An 18282-nucleotide genomic window follows, 5' to 3' on the forward strand; every position below is an offset into this window, starting at 1 on the left:
TTGCAAAGTGTTTTGTTTAATACTCTTATATTATGTCATTCATTCATAGGAGTCGAATTTAATGTTTACTGTGTATCAGGTATAAGACCCATTCTTGTCCTCAAAGAACTTACAATTTAGTTGAGAAGCCAAAATTTAACAGGATTTTTTAAAAGAAAGGAGCAATAGGAGACAGTGTAACTCTATGTTAAACTATGTGATATGGATGCTAAGTGACCTAGGAGATAAGAGGAAGAGAAAGATTGCTGAGGGGTGGGATGTCAGGAGTAGGTATTCTCAATAAACTCTTAAAATGATGCAAGTTTAAAACTTGTTATAATTGCTGTTCATTTATAATTTTAGCATTTACATGATTCACCATTGCTTTCCAACCAGGAGCTGTTCAAAAGAGTATATACATGCAACAGTTGAAGCTTGGCAGGAGACATACCTTTAGAATCTCCCTGGATTTGCTAATAAGGGGAAAAGACATACTTTCTTGCTGGAAAACAGACACAAGAATTAAGCAGATTTTGCATGGGGAATATGAGATTTAATAAACAGGAATACAGAACTCTGGCTGTAATTTTTGGTATGAGTTTTGTTTCTATTAAACATTTTTCTTCATACTAAACAAGTTCTAAGTTTTGGAGTTGAGTCAGGCTCAAAAAAATTTTTTTTTTAATTTTTAAAAATCGATTTCACAATCTATTTTCTTCTTAAGAAAGGTGGACCAGAAGTGCAAGTTATATGCTCAAGGCAATGAGAATTTTCTAGTTGCTAAAAATGATGGGGCAGGAGGGGGTGTGGGGGACATTTGGCCTCCTTTAAAATTGAGGCATCTGTCTGCACAGCAACTTATCTTTTGAAATTACCAAACTTCAAGTGTGCATTTATACTCTTGGTCTTAAAATGCTTTTTACTTTAGTAGTTTAGCAAAGATCCTGGCATCTTTGTGTTTCTTACCTTTTTGAATCTTTGCAACTCAGACGGTGAGCTAAATTAGATTTGCTATAATAGAGTTTAAACTGCTAAAATAGAGGCATGTCTCAGCTTGTGTTTTGAGTAAGTTTAGGCAAGGTTAGAGAATTATAGTAAGTATTTTTTTTCTCTATACTTGATTGCTTTCCGGGTCTTCCCAAGAAATGTCAGTTATTTCCCCAATTCTAAAAAGAGGGACTCTTTCATAACAGTTGTACAACCAGGCAAAAGAGCACACTCTCGTGTTTCCTTAAGGGGAGGAAACCTGCCATAATGTGAGATAATTAACTTTAGCCTCAGAAAAGTCTTCTTTGAAACGTTCTAATCAAGACTTCAAGCTTTCTGAGTGTTGTGTGCGCTTTATTCTTCAATTCTTCCTGGTCCCGGTTTTGCATTTCTAATGAAAGTGAACTGACAAAGCTGGAAAAGTGGTCTAAGGAGCAAAACAAAGCCAGCAAGCATGCTTCTGGTGCGCCAAGATTAATCAATATTCCAGAAACCTCGGGTTTCCCCCCTCCTTCCCTGTAGTGTTTTCATTTTTCCCCACTCCCCCTTTCCCGGGCACAGACTCCGCCCATTTTCTTAAGTTGCCCCGATAGTAATTTGCAGTTTCAGAGCACATGCACGCCTTGCTCGCTGCGTTTTGTTGCTCCGCTGTACCTGCTGGGAATTCACCTTGTCATTGCCTGGGGTATCTTCCACCCGTTACAAAATCAGAAAAGGTAAGTCTGACGTCCTGTATTCCTGCTGGGCTACATTTCTCGTTCCATTTCTCTGCCAGTGTATTTTGTTTCCCGAGCAGAGGAGTAGCGAGAGTAAAAGCTAGCCATTTTGGTAGATAAAGTCCCTGTTAATAATTTAATGCATTGAGCGTGTGGTGTCTATTTACGCCGTGTCCTCTCTTAATCTGGAGTTGAGTCATTCAGGGTGGATTGGGGGCAGATTGTGGTTGGAGCTCTAGAAAAGAATCAAGGCTGAGCTGGTCTGTTTTAAAGTGACTGGGAAAGGGAATCAGAGATTAGTAGGAGGGAAAAAAATTTGGTCTCTCGAGTCTCCTCTTCTTTACTTCTCCCTAAACTTTTAATCTGCTGTGAAGTCTTGAACGAGTTGTACGTCTTATTATCACTGACCCCAGCCTGCAATTTTATTTAAAAGTCAAAACTGTTAAGACTAGTCTTTTTTTCCTCACTTGGATTTGCCAAAAGCTTCTTGCTTTCTAGTTACCTCCTCCACGGACGCACACACTGGCTTTTCGCGTTGCCAGATACACACGTCCACAGGCACGACTTGATTTTTTACTTGGATTTATCATGGGAAAGGTTACGGATTAGAAATCTTGTAAAACAGCAGAAGGAATCCCTTGATCTTTCAAAACAGCTGATTTCCACCAAGGAGAGATTTACTTAGATATATTTGAATAACCTAGGAGCACTTTAAAGAAACTAGAAACCACACGCTGTAACGTTTGGAATGAAAATTGAATTCATCTCACCTATTCTAGAGATCCTAAATTTTAAAATACTGAGAAGTGGGTGATAGTTTCCTCAGAAGACTCCAGCATGTTTGCCACAAAGACAAATGCTACTTTGTACTTCTACTTGGGACCAAAATGAAGATGAATTATGATTTCAGATAATTTATAAATGTGCCCAGCTCACTTAGCTTATTTTATGAAAAAAAAAAAAGTTACCACGTGAAAGAGTCAAATGTATTTCCCAGGGCCTGTGGGTACTTGTGTTCTTTTCATAAGCATATTTACTAGTTGATATTATCATGGTTTTTTTCTTAATGCAGAAAATAGTTACTTTATTATATATAACAGCAACCTCTGACTGTGAAATCTCAGTATCTTAATTCATTTCATTGACCTGGTTATGCCTTTGCCATGTATACAACATGAGCCATTAAGTATAATTACTGAGCGTTTCCTGTGCGTTTAATTCAATTGGACATTTATTGAGGGCGAACATTGTGCAAAGTACTTGGCTAGGTTCTGGGGGATCGGGTGGGGGTAAGGGTGCTCAGTCACACGCAGCTCTGATGAGCCCTTTTATAGCTTCACTGGAGAGGGAAGGACAAATGTTTAAAAATGTAACACAAGTACCTGCTCATATATTCTGGATTTATGCACATGTCTCACACGTGGTGCAGTAAAATATGCACATTCTAGCCTTAAGATCTGGCATTGCCACTCTCCAGCCCTTGATTCCTACTGAGATTATGCAGTTTGCCAACAGCTTCCCCTGGTGTCGGGCAGCCCTGATCTCTCACCCCTGGAGGCTGTAATTCTTGTCTCTTTCTCTCTCGTCTAGTTGTGTTCTTGAACACCAAAGAGGACTGGCTTTCTGGAGCTGATTCCGTGACATTGAAGTTCAGAGAAGAGACACGCTGCAGAAGTAAAACATGACTAAAAGCAATGGAGAAGAGGCCAGGATGGGAGGCAGGATGGAGAGATTCCAGCAAGGGGTCCGTAAACGCACACTCTTGGCCAAGAAGAAAGTGCAGAACATCACAAAGGAAGATGTTAAAAGTTACCTGTTTCGGAATGCTTTTGTGCTGCTTACTGTCACCGCAGTCATTGTGGGTAAGTCATTTGATAACAAGCAAAAAAAACAAAAAACAAAAAAAACAACTGGATCTTGTTTCTCGGGGGCATCTGACTGCCTGGGAATATTATCAGATGAACTGATTGTAGGTATTCAAAAGGATAGTCCAGGCTTTCCTCTGAATTTGAAGATTCTTTTTTTCCTTTAAATGACAGTCTGTTGGCACATTTGGAACAACATGTGGTAAACACGTGGGAATCTGAAAGAATCTCATTAGGCACTATGCAAATCAATTGATTGTGTGGAGAAGGGAAATAAATCAAATGTTTCTCCATCTCATGTAAGGATAAAAGAGGATAATTTAATCTTAAAACCTGAGCAGTTAAGTAACAATAGAAACAAGCAAGTACTCTAGATTTGGCCAAAATGTGATCATTATGCAATGTCACTTTCACGTAAAACTAATGTACACTATTGGTACACCGAGAACGAGACACAGATCCCTAATAGTGATTATATTCTAACTGGTGCTTACAGCTGAATATCAACACAGACATAGTGGCCAAATCTTTTCTGTTTGTACACTGTCTCGTTCAGTGACTGGGAAAGGCAAATTAGGGGAAATGTAAACACAGATCCCTCATTCATTGCCTCTAAGTATCTGCCATAAATAGCTAAACCTTTTTTGAAACATTTCAGTCTCTTACTAATTTAGCATTGTTGACAGCAATCTGTACAAATAAAACATTATTGTTTTGTTTGATTTATTGGTATCTGAAATTATAGTTCATTATAATTAGCAATTATATCTGCTACTTGTAGGTAGCATTAATCTTCCTTTAAAATATAGCTGAAAAATCTACTTACTTGGAATTTTTGAACCAATATAGAAATCCTTAGGCTGGTAAACAGATAAGCCAATGTCATGCTGTAAAAAATGCTATAACTTAAATTTCTACTAATCTGCCACCAAAAAAAGGGCTTTAATCTCTACCTTGGAGTTTGCCAAGATCACCATCAAATATAAGAGATAATGACAATAAAAACTAAGAAAATTCTGTAGCATGTAAATATAATTATAACTATCTCCAAAAATAGGATTCTTAGATTGCAGACAAATAGGAATATAGCAGAAGAGTAGTTTGTCACACGACTTTAGATATATTCCATTTCAACACCTTTGGCTCCTTTTAGTAATTGTTGGTGATTAATGACTGTTCAATTAATTCCAGAGATGTTCAAAAAGAAAGTTTCCTGATTGACTCAGAGAAGTAATGGCTTTCTTTAGGTCTCCAGGTTTGAATACCTTTCCGGAAGAAGTATTTCAGTGCTGTATCATTGTCTTGGAAGTTGATGTAAAATACAGTATTCTCATCTCGGTTTTTTTCTTTGAATTACAGTCGTTGTCAAGCCAAGTAATGGCTGTGTAATAATTGTGAGCGATTATACAGCACTATTCCAGCTACTTTCTAGGTGTTTTGCTTATATTAGCTCACTTAATCCTTAAACAAGCTTATGAAGGCAGTGGGTAGGTATGATTACTCTGATCCTCATTTCATAGCTGAGGAGACTGAGCACGGAAAGATCAAGCAACTTGCCCAAAGTCACGCAGCTAGTGAATGCTAGAGGTGAAAGTCAAACTCAGGCTGTCTAGTGCCAGAGGCCATTCCCTTAACCACTCTGCCATCCCGCCTCAGTGCTCTCCTGACTAGCTGACATCTTGTGACAGTTGCCAGGAAGAAAAATGCTGCCATGTTTTGGTAGAGGCCAATTACCAAGCAATGCTACATGCATTCACATAGCTTTGTCATTTTGCTCTATGATTTACTCAGTTAAACTCAGCAGAAAATGTATAATTCTCCTACAAATGATTAAGCTGCATTCCTTTCATTCATTTAACAAATACCCATTTATTTTGCAACCCTATACATATAATAATAGAACTCAGTGATACTGGAGTATGTTTGGAAAAGATGCAGAAACATTGATTCAAAATGGTGTTCTAAACACAAGAGTTCCATTTCTAGGACAGAAATGTTTCAGGTGAAGAACACAGAAATGGAAAGTGATAAAACCTGAACATGGAAAGCAGATCAATGGAGAAGGAAGTTCTTAAGTGATTACAAAGAAATAACATCTCTGATAGAAGGAAGATAGTGCCAGGATTTAAGAGTCCATTTTCTCTGTGAGTTCTGGGATCATTTCCTAGCCCAATGAGGACTTTTCCTAAGATTTGTGAGAATTGTGATGAGTTGGCTGAGCTGGGGTAGATAACTTGGCAGGATACCCTCAGGGTTGGCTTTACTAATGGAAACTGAGGAGGTAGAAGTAACAAGAAGAAGGCACTAACAAAGAAACAAATAAAGAGATCTCATTGACAGTCAGACCACTGAGTCTACACCAAAGACTTGGAATCGCAACTTAGTAGCAAACAGATTTAGGAGAGAAGGAAGAAGCCTTCAGCTATCTCTTGGTGCCTCTTGCACTGAGGGCCCAGTGAAAACAAAGGCTCATTTAGCTTGCCACTGGGTACCATGTCTACATCAACCCTAAAAGAAATAATAGGAAAAGGACATGTCTGGGACATCAGCTCTCAAATTTATTTGCTGCAGCACAAGGAAAAACTGGAAAGATGCTAGGAAGGAAGAAGAAAATAGTTATTTTCTCCAAAGATGAAATGACAAGAAAGAACTATAGATATTACTTAGTTTTCTTTTTTTAATTTCATTTTTATGTATTTATTTTTAAAATTATTTATTTATTTATTTAGGCTGCATTGGGTCTTAGTTGTGGCATGCATGATCTTCGTTGTGGTGCACAGGCTTCTTTCTAGTTGTGGCGCGTGGACTCTAGAGCACGCAGGCTTAGTTGCCCTGCGGCATGTGGGATCTTAGTTCCCCGACCAGGGATCAAACCCATGTCCCCTGCACTGAAAGGTGAAGTCTTAACCACTGGACCGCCAAGGAAGTCTCAATTACTTAGTTTTCAAATTCTTAGGTTTTGATCACTTTTACTAAAAAAGACTGGGAAAATCTACATAGTGGGGTGAATTTTTTGTTCAGTCTGTTTTCTTTCATCTTTTTGAAATAAAATAAATGTGCATTTAGTGTGTGGAAATAGAAACTAGAAATACAGAGGAGGAGTAGAGACATGTGAATCCATATATTCAAAAAAAGTAGGGAATTGTAGATATTGCACTACCAATTCCTCTACAAACACAGGCATAGAACCACATGTGCAATGTGATGTCATTTCTATGCAATGACATTTCTAATGTCATTTCTAAGCCATGTCAAAGTCTGAAAGTGCCAGGCTGCAAAGCCTATGTAACGGGAGCAGACTAGCAACTTGAGAGGAGGCAGTGGCAAGTGCTAAGTCCCTTTAAGATAGTTCATCATTAAAGCATTAGATGAAGTGTCTTCCAGGGCTATTGCAGACAGCTGTCTGACAAAAAACACACTGAGAAGAGTGGTCACTGACTTTCTTCCTCCGGGAAGCACTTTCTACTTCATACTGTGGTCAGTTGTGTCAGAGGGACCTCAGACATCTCCCTGAAAGAAAGAAAAATCCTTTGTCATGTTCAAGTCACAGAATGTCACTCATCTATTATCTGCTAAATAAATACTTTTTTTTTTTTAAAGATTCAATGCTATTCAGCAATTTAACAAATATTGGATGTTGTGTATCTGGCTCTATGCTACACAATGTGGCATCTCTGCCCTCACGTCGTTTAGTAGGAGAGATGGATGAAAAATGAGATGACAAAGGAATATATGGGGTTCAGAGGTAGTAATAGAGAAATTCGTAACATTTTTTGAAATGAGATCATATTGTATATACAGTTCTATATCGTATATGATGTCTTTCTGTGTTGGTACTTTAGATGTTCTACTTTGTTATTAACAACCACATGTGGAACCATAGATGTGCCATGTGGTAACATTTTTAAAGTGTGGCTTTTGATGAAGGATAGATCTGGATTCATATGCCGGCCGTACTTAATCACCGTGTGATCCTAAAGAAGGTGTTCACCTGTTCTGAAGTCTCAGTTTTCCTCATCTATCGTTACATGTATAATATATATTGTGGACACTTATGTGGTGCCAAGCAGTGTTGTAAGTGTTGTTAGTATGTTAGCTTTATTTAATCCTCACAACAAGCCAAGGAGGGAGGTATTTTTATTCTCATTTTATAGATGAGGAGACCGAAGCTCAGATACTTATCCCACAGTTGATGCATTTTGACCGGGATTCAAATCCATCATTCTGGCTCCAAGTTCATGCTCTTACCCACCACAGTGTTCTGGATGCTTGGTCCCTCCTCTCAGGAAATGTTCATTCTTGTTTTATTACCCCAGTTAGCTAAGGATGTGCACTGACACATCAACAGGAGGGGTGGAAAGGAGAGATTGAATTGAGAATTCAGAACAAGGGTCACTCCTGAGTCCTGGTGGCTGATTGCATGTGAGTTGACAGAGAAAGTGGATTGCAGGTCGATGGTCTGATTTCTGGCTTGGGTGACCGAGTGGTGTTGGTACCGTCAGTCATGGTGGAACACAGGAAGACGGGGGAAGTAATAATTTCAGTTTCGGACATGTTGAGTTTGAGATGCGGGCTGCCACTGCAGTGGAGATACAGTGCAAGAGGCTCACCATAAATAAAGATTTGGAAGGTAGCCTTACCATCTCCAGACTGAACGAAGACAGGTTCTGTCTTTGAAGGTAAACGAATAACGATCAATGAATCGGGTTATCCTACTGCATAAGCTACTCTGTAAGTGAGTCTATTCTGAGAGCAGTATTAACTCTAGGGCCCGTCTTTATAACTAGAAGCAATAATCTCCCAGAGATGCTGTAGTGGTATTCTGAGCCTTGGACATGTAATACAATATCCAGCAGAGTCAGTTAGTTCAGCCAAGCAGGTTCATCAATGCAGTGAACTATCAGCTGCTGCCTGGACCAAACTAGCCAACTGCTTGAGTTAGTGGCCCCCATGCTGACACCTTTCAGCTTACTAAGAGAACGGCATCTCCACCCAGGTTGAACAACAAGAATCCAAAGAATGGTGCACAGATTTCTGGGTTCAGATTTCCAGTTTCTTCAACACTTCCTGGAAAAGAGAAGAAGAGAAGGAGCTTCCAGAAGCTCGGGGGAGGATGGCTCCTGAGGCAGGCCCTCCCCTGGTGTTACCAGAGCCCAGCTAGTCACTGTCACTCACAGAGACTCCCTGGGCAGAGGGCTGGGCTGGAGGGTGAGCTAAGAAGCAGTGGATTCATAATGCCCTGCTCTGGAGAAGTGACATAGGGATAGGGTGTAAGGACTAGAGTCTGTTTTTGTTTTTTTGTTTTCCTCTGCTTCATTGTCTTCCCCAGGGAGCAGAACTACAGAAAAATTGTTGGGGACAGCCATAGCAAATAGCTGACTTGCATTAGATCCCAGCCCTCCCTCCCACCTTCTCCAAAAGCATTCCAGAGAGCTGCCTCCTGTCCTGGGGATAGAGTCCAGGACGGAATAGGGGAGTAGATCAGAGCCACGGATTCTGGAGTCAGATGCTTAGGTTTATGTCCCCTTTCTGGAACTGAGCCTCTGTTTCTTCATGTGTAAAATGGAATAATTATAACACCTCTCTGCCAAGATTCTATCCCAGTTCTGCCACTTACGACCATGTAACCTTAAATAATTTCCTTAAATGCTTGGCAGGCAAAGTGTCCGAAGAAACTGTCAACCCTTCGTCTTTGGCTTCCATCTGTGCTAGGGCGTCAAGTGAAGATACACGCGGGTTTGATGATGCTGCTCGGCCAGAGGACTGAGAGCCAAGGATGAGGGAGGACCGGGTGTGGGAAGGGGAGAAGATGGTCACCTGGTTTAGGTCTGGAAGTGTCTTCTATGTCCTTGGCTAGAGGAGGGAGCCAAGAGAGTCATAGGAAGAGACTTAATAGTTGTAAAGGGCTTTGAGAGGCAGAGATGAAAGCCTCAGTGTAAGTGACACCGTCATTATCTGTCCCTTACCTACCTGGCCTCTTGAGCCAAGCAGAAAGTAATCCCCAGGCAGCTGTTATCACAACACAGACTGCTCAAGGGAGGGAGTGATGTTTCAGGAAAATGGGAAGTTGCTGAGAAAATGCTTTCAATAAATGTTGTAACATACTCAATAGTGCATTTTTGTTCATACCACTCAGGACCCATCAGAGTTCACCACCTCCCTGGTTTCTCCTTTTCGCCAGCATTTTGGTGTCTACTGTTCATTAATTGTCGCCCCCATCAGAGTGGAGCCAAGCAAGATGAGGGTTTCTGGAAACTTGGAGAAAATGTTGCTGGTTTCTAACAGAGTTGGTAAAGGTTATTTTGAAGTAGGGGGTAGAACGCTTAATGTTGTTCTAAGATTGTCTCTGGGTTTTATTTTGCTCTATTTTCTTCCTGTTAATTCACATAATGAGAAAACTGAGCAGGCAATTTCAAATTTGTTTCTTTTTCAAGTAGGTAATCAAATAAGTATGTGTGTTCAGGACAATTACCTGCAATAATAATACCTTCCATTGTTGCTGTGTTACAGTTTACAGAGTGCTTTCCCATTGCCCTCTATAGCAATGTAAGTCCATGGCCAGTTCATCCCCCCTTCTGATTAGTATCTGTGAATGTCTGGAACACAGCTGAGAAAGCGCTGAGAGTCTAAAGGTCCTGCTTACAGACACAGCTCTGCCGTCAGCTCCCTTTATGATTTAAGACAAATCTCTGGACCTCATATTTCCTCATCAACAAAATACATTTGGACTAATGTCTGCCTCCAACTCCAAAATTCTATCATTTGAAGTCTAATTTGTCTTCCTCTAAAGCCGAAAATACGGAATAAGATACATGAGGGTTTTCTTTTCAGCCCATGATGCTGTACCATTGTAAGGACTTTTTTCCTGAACTCATGATCTCCCAACTCATTCTAGCCAGTCTCTCAAATCTATGAAGCAGCTGCCTTCTCTTGCTTTGAATTCTTGACTGTCAAGTTCTTGACTCTGGGTGTGGTGACCAATGTTTCCTAAGCAATGTTTGAGGACACAACTGAGGCACACCTCTGCAGAGCCACTTCTGCCCTTCCATCTTCTGCCCACCTCTTATAAATCAGGGGATGAAAATTGCAGGCCTTTGTTTTTGCTATAGAGTAAACAAGGTTGTGAAGAGCCTACGCTATTTGGAAGAGGCAACTGGAATTTAAGCACCGTCTTTTCCAAGCTATACATTCCAGGTGTTAAGAGTTCTTGATATTTATGGAATGCTGGGGTGCCATCATTCACCAAGTATTTGGTCTGACAGCTAGGTGAGCTGTATCATTGCTGTGAGATGTGGAAACACACAGAGCACTTCAGGGCACACAGTTTAGCCATTGTGCTCACCGAGGATAAAAATTATGAGTTTTATGTCAAGCTTCAGTGCTATCAAAATGGCCCAGAGCTTATTCCCTAGACCAAGAATATTCCCAGCACTAGACCCAATCAAAAATGCACTCAAGGGCTTCCCTGGTGGCGCAGTGGTTAAGAATCCACCTGCCAATGCAGGGGACACGGGTTCGAGCCCTGGTCCGGGAAGATCCCACATGCCACGGAGCAACTAAGCCCATGAGCCACAACTACTGAGCCCATGTGCCACAACTACTGAAGCCTGCGCGCCTAGAGCCCGTGCTCTGCAACAAGAGAGGCCACCACAATAAGAAGCCCGCGCACCGCAACAAAGAGTAGCCCCCCGCTCGCCGCAACTAGAGAAAAGCCGGCACACAGCAACGAAGACCCAACGCAGCCAAAAAAAAAAAAAAAAAAAAAAAAAAAAAAAATGCACTCAAGTGGTTTTGAAACCAAAAAGAGAAGAATAAAACCCCCAAGGCTAGATAAAGGAAGATATACCCTGGCTGAATTAAGTCAATGTCGGGGAAAGGCACTCCTTTTTTTCCTCTGTGTATCTTATCAAAGAGTTGAAGGTAAATTTAGGAGCAGCGAGTTGAAAGGTACACTTAAGTTTTGAATTTCAAGACTGAGTCCCTGTCTCCTGAGAGGACAACTTCATTCTTCTTGTCCCCAGAGAGATTTCTCCAGTTCTCCAGCAATGATTCCAGGCCACAAACTGCTCTTGCTTCCCAGAGAGAAAACAGTGGGCTATTAGTGAGAGACTTTCTATTCAAAATCTTGTAAGATGAAGCTCATTTGTCCCTAATGAGAGTAGAGATGGACAATTACTGCCCTTCTCACCCTGAAAAGATGGCCTCTTCTTTTAGACACATTGCATCACTGGAAATTCCATTTTTAAAGCAAGGAAGGCAAAACCCCAGGGATCCATGTGCTTGCTGCTGTCTTCAGCGTGTTGATGAATGTGAAGGTAAAGGCATCAAGAGGGAAATTATGAGTCTTTGAAGAGACTGCCTATGACCCAAGTTGTTTTCTTTTTTTTTTTTCTTATTTATTTACTTTTGTCTTAGATTTGCTTTTTTAAGGCAAATGAAGTAGTCCTGTACATAAAGCTGCGACTCAATAAACTTGCCAGGGCTTTGTAAGTTCTGGCATCGGGATGCTTTACACAACATGACAGATGAGGAAAGAGCATACCTTTGCTCAGTGGTTTACAATGTGAGTTTTCAGCTCTGGTATACTTGTAACTCCGGCTAATTGGGTGAAGCAGCACATGAGCCTATAACGACTGAGTTCAAAGTTTTTTCAGATTCACTTCCTTGTCTCCAGAAAAAAAGCCTTTTGGTCAGAAAGTGATCCACTCAACTATAAATCTGAGCACACTAGTGTCCCCCCTCTCCATGACCCAAATTAAGGAAACTCATTGTTAAAGCAAATTAAAGCAGATGGAGGACCAACCAACCCAGACCCAGAGTGAGTTTTTAGAAAGATTCAGGCATTTAGCAGAAAAGATGTAAAATAGAATTCAGTCAGATTTTTTTTTAAATTGTGGGCCATTTTTGTGTGTGTATTTATTTTGTTATTTTACTTATGAAATAAATAAATCTACATTGCCCCAAATCAAAAAGAACAAAAGTAAAATGAAAGTGTCACACTCACCCAGATCCCCCAGGGGTCCAATTTGCTTTGTTATCAGTTTCTTCTGTGACTTTAGAGTTATTTTATAAGCATGAAAATAAATTCATATTTATTTAATTTTTTTTTTTTTGCCTTTTGCAAATTGTACCATAGTATATATAGCTCACTTCATACTTTGCTTTTTTCACTTTACAATATTCCTTGGATGTCGTTCCTTACTAGCACATAAAGAACCTCCTTATTCTCTCGAGGCTGCATTGTATGGGTGAACCACACTTTATTTAAGCAATTCCCAATTGATGGGACACTTAGGTTGTTTCCAACCCTTTGATATCATTTTTCAAATGGTATAGTGAATAATCTTGGATAAAAGTTATTTCACTCTGGTAAAGTATATCTGTGGGATACATCCCTAAAAGTGAAATTGCTGAGACTAAGGGTATACCCATTTGTGATTTTGTATAGCTAATTTATACCCCATAGAGGTTGTAGTCATTTACTCTTCCAAATTGTGAGATTTAAAAGAGTTTGCCCCAATGGGGCTGCTGCCACAGGTAGAGATGAGTGGACTTTGAAGTTTGTGTGGGCTGGCAAGCATATGACACACAAGCAAAGGCACAGGGAGAACTTGGAAATTTTTAAATATATTTCATTTCCAGTTTCTACTCACAACTATATATATTAACCAGAAAGGAAGGCAACAGATTCTGGTGATTTCAGTTACTATTTCTAAAATAGATTTTTTTAAATGACAGTAGATTGGACATTTAAAGACCTGTAGGATTATTTATAAATTATATTACCATTTCACATAGTCTATGTTAGCGCAGTTTTAAGAAGAAAAGCACCAGGCTTTTCAGAACTCCAAGGTTCTTCCAATTCAGTTGTCTCTCAGTGTTGCACGCCGTGCTGATTTGAGTCTGCATCTGTACCCTGCCTGGTCATCAGTCACCCACGGCTGGTTATCTGGGCACCACTGGTGGAACAAGGCTGGAACAGGTATTTCCCACCTCCAGCAACAGGAAATACCAAAGGACAAAAGAATGAGCCAAGCCAGGGCCCAGATCTCTGAAGGATGTGGGAACAGAGGAGTGGGGGAGGGTGGAAAGGTTGACTCAAACACAGAGTAGCTTCTCATCAGGAAATGCCTGGAAGTTTGGGCTGAAACAAAAGGCCAGGGACCAGCAGACCTCTTGGGCAGGTAAATTCTCCATTTTGCCCTTGGCTTCTTTATAAAAATGAGTTAATGGAACTTTACGTCTAGCAGCTTCATCAGGCTGGCATGAGACAGGCTTTTAACTTCTCCAGATTGGGCCACAATCTAGCCAAGTTCTGAAATAGAAACTTTTATTTGATCTCTCAAATAATTATTGAGTACCTGCCATAATAACAGTAATGGTCAAATTGATAAAGCATTTTATGACTTACTACAAGCTTTCGTATGCATTATCAAGGACTTTAGAATTCATTAGAAGAAACAAGATGAATGCATATAAAGCAGCTAAGATAATGCTCAGAATATGTAGCAGAGAATATTAAAGTTCAAGAAGATCGTAGATACTGCCTTTCTGATCTATTTCTCCCATTATTCAGATTAAGAAGGGGGCAGGGAGGGCAAAGAGATTATGTGACTTGAAGATATTAGCTGTGGAAATAGGCAGATCTAAGTTTGAAACCCCATTTTGCCAACATCAGTTACTGGCCATGTAATCCTGGACAGATGGCTTATTTTTTCTAGGGCTCAGTCTCTTCATCTATAAGATGGTGATATTAAGTCCTGTAGGTTTGCTATGAAGATTCAGTCATTTAAGTGAAGTATCTACTAGCGTAATTCACTGGCAGCATCAGGCCCAGAACCCTCATCTCTGACTCCCAGACTATGATCTTTCTACAGCATCACACCTGCTGTCTTTCATACTCAAAAAAACCTGCCTAGTGAGAGAATTAGGAATCGAGAGCTGTCACTCCTAGTTTGTGAATCTAGAAACCTAAGCATATGAGAAATCATAGTTCAGTCAAGAACCAGTTTCCCAAATCATGAGAGAAATCACAGTTTGGTAGAGAAGGGATGTCCCTAAGGGTAGGCTCCTACACTCACGGAGTGCAGTAGGGAATCGGATTCACGGTGCAACTAAGCGATTCCTCTGCTCGGGAAACTGTTCAACAGCAGCTGGGGGCCAGGCCTAGAGACTGTGCAGGTCAGACAAAGTCCTTATCATCCTGTGCAGCTCACTTGTTGGTGTGGTGGAAACTGTGACCTTGCTTTTAACCAATAGAACATGGCAAAGGCAATGGATGCCACTCCTGTGATTTTATTACATCATACATTAGATTGTTGTAAACTTGAGGCAAAGTAGTGCTAGTTTTTTGTTTGTGTGTTTGGTTTTTTACTACAAAAATGAAAAGACCCTAGCTGAGAAAGAATAGTATTTTGTCACATAAAACCAGTGGTGCGCTATCAACAAAAATATTTGATACTATTATATCCTTGAGCCATCTTGCATTCAAGCAGACAGCATGGCCTCCTTTCTGGGTGAAGATCTACAGGCCAAGCTTTTTCCCGGTAGGAGTTTGAATGGGCTTTGACTGGTTTGCAATGTAAATGCTAGAAGAGCTAGTTAGCTCACCTTGGGTGGGCCTTTGGTAGTTTTCTTACAGCTGGCCTCAGAATGTGAGGTCTTCCTCTCAAGATCAATGCCACTATCACTTTTAGATTCTCTTTTGACATCTGAGCTCTTTGGGGGGCATCGTCTCTTTTTCTGGAGAATTTTGCATTGTGAATAATAATTCTAGAAGGCTTTGGTCTGCCGATCTGTTCATGACAGAGTTTGGAGATAGGGAGGGAACGTTAGTAAAACTTTATTATTCCAAACGCCAACATCCACCAAAAGTTAAAGTGGGTGATTTGGTCTAAAGTTTACTTCAGATTGTGCTTCATTCTTTTACTCTTAAATATTTTCTGGCTTCTTAATATTTTCAATAAATTTTTTCAGATTAGATATGAACCAAATTCTTAAAACAGGTCTTTAGCTTTAACTTGTGAGTGTCTGGCCTTCAAAAGTGAGCCAGGTATGTGTTCTTTCTGAGGCTCCAGGGTGCACGTCGTGTCTTAGTTTAGAAAGTGAAGTGATATTTAATCTTCCAAAGAAGTGTTTGTTGTATAGACTCCCCAGGGAGAAACAGTGAACCCCTGAAGGACTCTTTTCTTGAGCTTTCCACATTAGGGGAGAAAAAGTATTTTTAAAAAATGCATCTTTGTTTGTAGCATTCAACAAGCACAGTTAATTTTGATCACCGTAAACATTTTTGTTAAAGATATTTCCTAGATTCTAGAAATCTTGTTAAAATACCAAAATAAGAATACTATGAGATTGTTGGCCGAGAATGAACAATTTTGATATTGCTCGTGACATCTATGTATTACATAATGTCACCAAGATGCCAACTTTGCAAAGTTTGCTTCGGATCTGACAAATCCTGTTAGGAAGTTCTTCTGGTTTTTATGGTTATTTTTGCAGAGTAATCAATAATAAAGGATCTGTTCTCTTGCACTAAAGATCTGGTAGCCATAAAAGTTTTTATTAGTTCTGGGAATATCAATCAATGTGCTTAAATAAGTGCCCACTAATGGAACTCAGCTCTGCAGAGGCAGTGAGTTGCTTTACTGAAGGGAAGCAGGCTTCCCCCAACCCCTCTCCCTCTAACTGGTCAGAAGGGCAGAGTGGAGAGGGGTCTGAGAAGTCTATGTATCAGGCTGTGAGAACTTGTTTTCAGGGAAGACTCTTTTCGTCGCTGGGCTCTGTAATCAGAAACCTGAATTGCTTACCCAGAAAAGCCATCTTTGCATATGCAGGGCATCTCCTCTTGACTTGATGCTGATAGCTGGCTGACCTCAGCACACTGGCTTCACCTCTAACGCTGCCTGTCCCAGCAGAAAGCTAAAGAAAAAAATGGCTTTTGTTTATTCATTTAAAAATGAACTGAAAAAAAGCTAGATGTGGACTTCATTAAGTAAAATCAACAAAATCTTTCCTCTTAATCTTTCAACTTAAGCTCTATATTTAGTTAACCTAATTCAAAATAGAATGAAAATGTAGATAAAATATTTTGTACTAACTTAGGCTCTTTAAATTAGTACCATGTCTACTGAAAGGCCGTGAGTACCGCATAGTGGGTGAGGGTCTGGGCCCTGGAGCTGGGTATGAAGTCCACCTCAGCCACTCAGCTGACCTTGAGAAGAGCTTGACCCCTCTCTACGCTGACTATGGCTCCAACCTATACAGGTTTGTGGTTTTGGCAGTTTACCCTCCGTCAGTGACTGGTTCTCCATCTGTGAGATACGGGTAGTACTATTCCTGGCCTCCGTGGCATCTGTGCTTGTGAGAACTTGGCATCTTACACGTGCTGAAGACTGTTAGCTGTTGTCATTAAGCATGAGAACCTGAAGCATGTTTTCACTTAATGTCTTTCCCACCTTTGTTACTGATGGTTTCCAAGGATGAAAATGTGTGCACTGGAGGGAAAAAGCAGGCTACTTTAATTAATAAATTCTATATACATTTAGTTAAATTATTCCATGCAAAGGGACTTGGTGTAACCATTTTAAACAGTGACTTGATACTAATAACCATATTGTGGGATCCTCAAAAAGTAAGAGGACCTGTGGAAGGTTCCGAAGGTGCCTCTGGGACATCTCTAGCAGATCCAAGGTTAGTACTCAAGTGCTTCTACAATTTTGGGGGTTAGAGATGCTGAAGACCCAGAGGCCAGGTGCATTTGAGAACTGTCTTCAAGCAAGCTAGTAGAAAGAGCACTGCCTTTTGTTTGGAAGCCCCCGGTCAACCACTTACTAGCTCTGTAACCTTGAGCAAGTTAACTAACTTCTGAGCATCAGCATATTCATCTTTAAAATAGATATGATAATACCTATCTCATAAAGTTGTGATGAGGATCACACCACCATTAACACATAGTAAGAGCTCAATAAAAATTGCCCTTCCCCACATAATCTTTCCTAAGAGTAGAAATGGCTCACTTGATAAACCCAGAGACAGTAAATAGACCAAAGCACAGTCAGGGACAAAACTGATTCAAAGTGTATTTGCAATGTGCCATCACTCTAAACAACTCCTCTCTTCAAAGCACTTGACTTAAAACTATCCCTTATAAATAAATGATGTCATCTTTCTGCAGTTCCTACTATAAAGAAGAGCTTTTAGAAAGTGTGGTTTCCGTATTGGAGACGGTAAAGAAACACAGACATTCTAGGGTAGATGCCAGGACTACACTTCCAAGCAAGACCAGCTTGACTGGAAGGAGACAGACGAAAAATTTCACCACCTCTTGAGACTTTGCCTCCTTGACTGTCTTTCTGTTGCTCTGGTAGACATCTTTTTGGCATATTGGAGAGTTAAGAGACTTTGTCATTCATGTATTGCCCAGAATTCATTCACTGAGCTGGCTTGCTTTCCCTCCTAACATTTAGATGAAAATTGGTTGCACGAAGTGAATGTGGGCTTTGATGGGGGAAGGGAAGGGAAGGTGCGAGGAGCACTCAGGGAGAGAAAGAGGCTGCATACAGCTGGTGTGCTTGTAGACAGGGGAGTAGAGTCAATGTTGGCAAAGGCTGGGCTCTGGGAAAAGGGATCAAATGCACCTAGTATTTAGAAAGAATAGTCCCTTCTTTCATCTACAGTGGCTTGTCTCTTGCCCCTAGAACCTGTATCATTAGTAGAGCAGCTATTTTACCAAT

At 40.4% G+C, this 18282-nt stretch overlaps 1 protein-coding gene across 4 annotated transcripts in view; it reads left to right on the plus strand.

Moving 5' to 3' along the window:
- Positions 1-3363: 3363 nt before the first annotated feature.
- The window catches only part of SLC1A3 (solute carrier family 1 member 3), a 71393-nt gene continuing 56474 nt past the window's right edge, over positions 3364-18282 (plus strand). For all 4 annotated transcript variants that reach the window (XM_061187716.1, XM_061187718.1, XM_061187721.1 and 1 more), the window contains exon 1: positions 3364-3544. In XM_061187716.1, the coding sequence (XP_061043699.1) occupies positions 3364-3544 (181 nt within the window). The remainder of the gene's footprint in view (positions 3545-18282) is intronic.

Source organism: Eubalaena glacialis, chromosome 4, assembly GCF_028564815.1.
Source record: "Eubalaena glacialis isolate mEubGla1 chromosome 4, mEubGla1.1.hap2.+ XY, whole genome shotgun sequence".
Taxonomy (NCBI): domain Eukaryota; kingdom Metazoa; phylum Chordata; class Mammalia; order Artiodactyla; family Balaenidae; genus Eubalaena; species Eubalaena glacialis.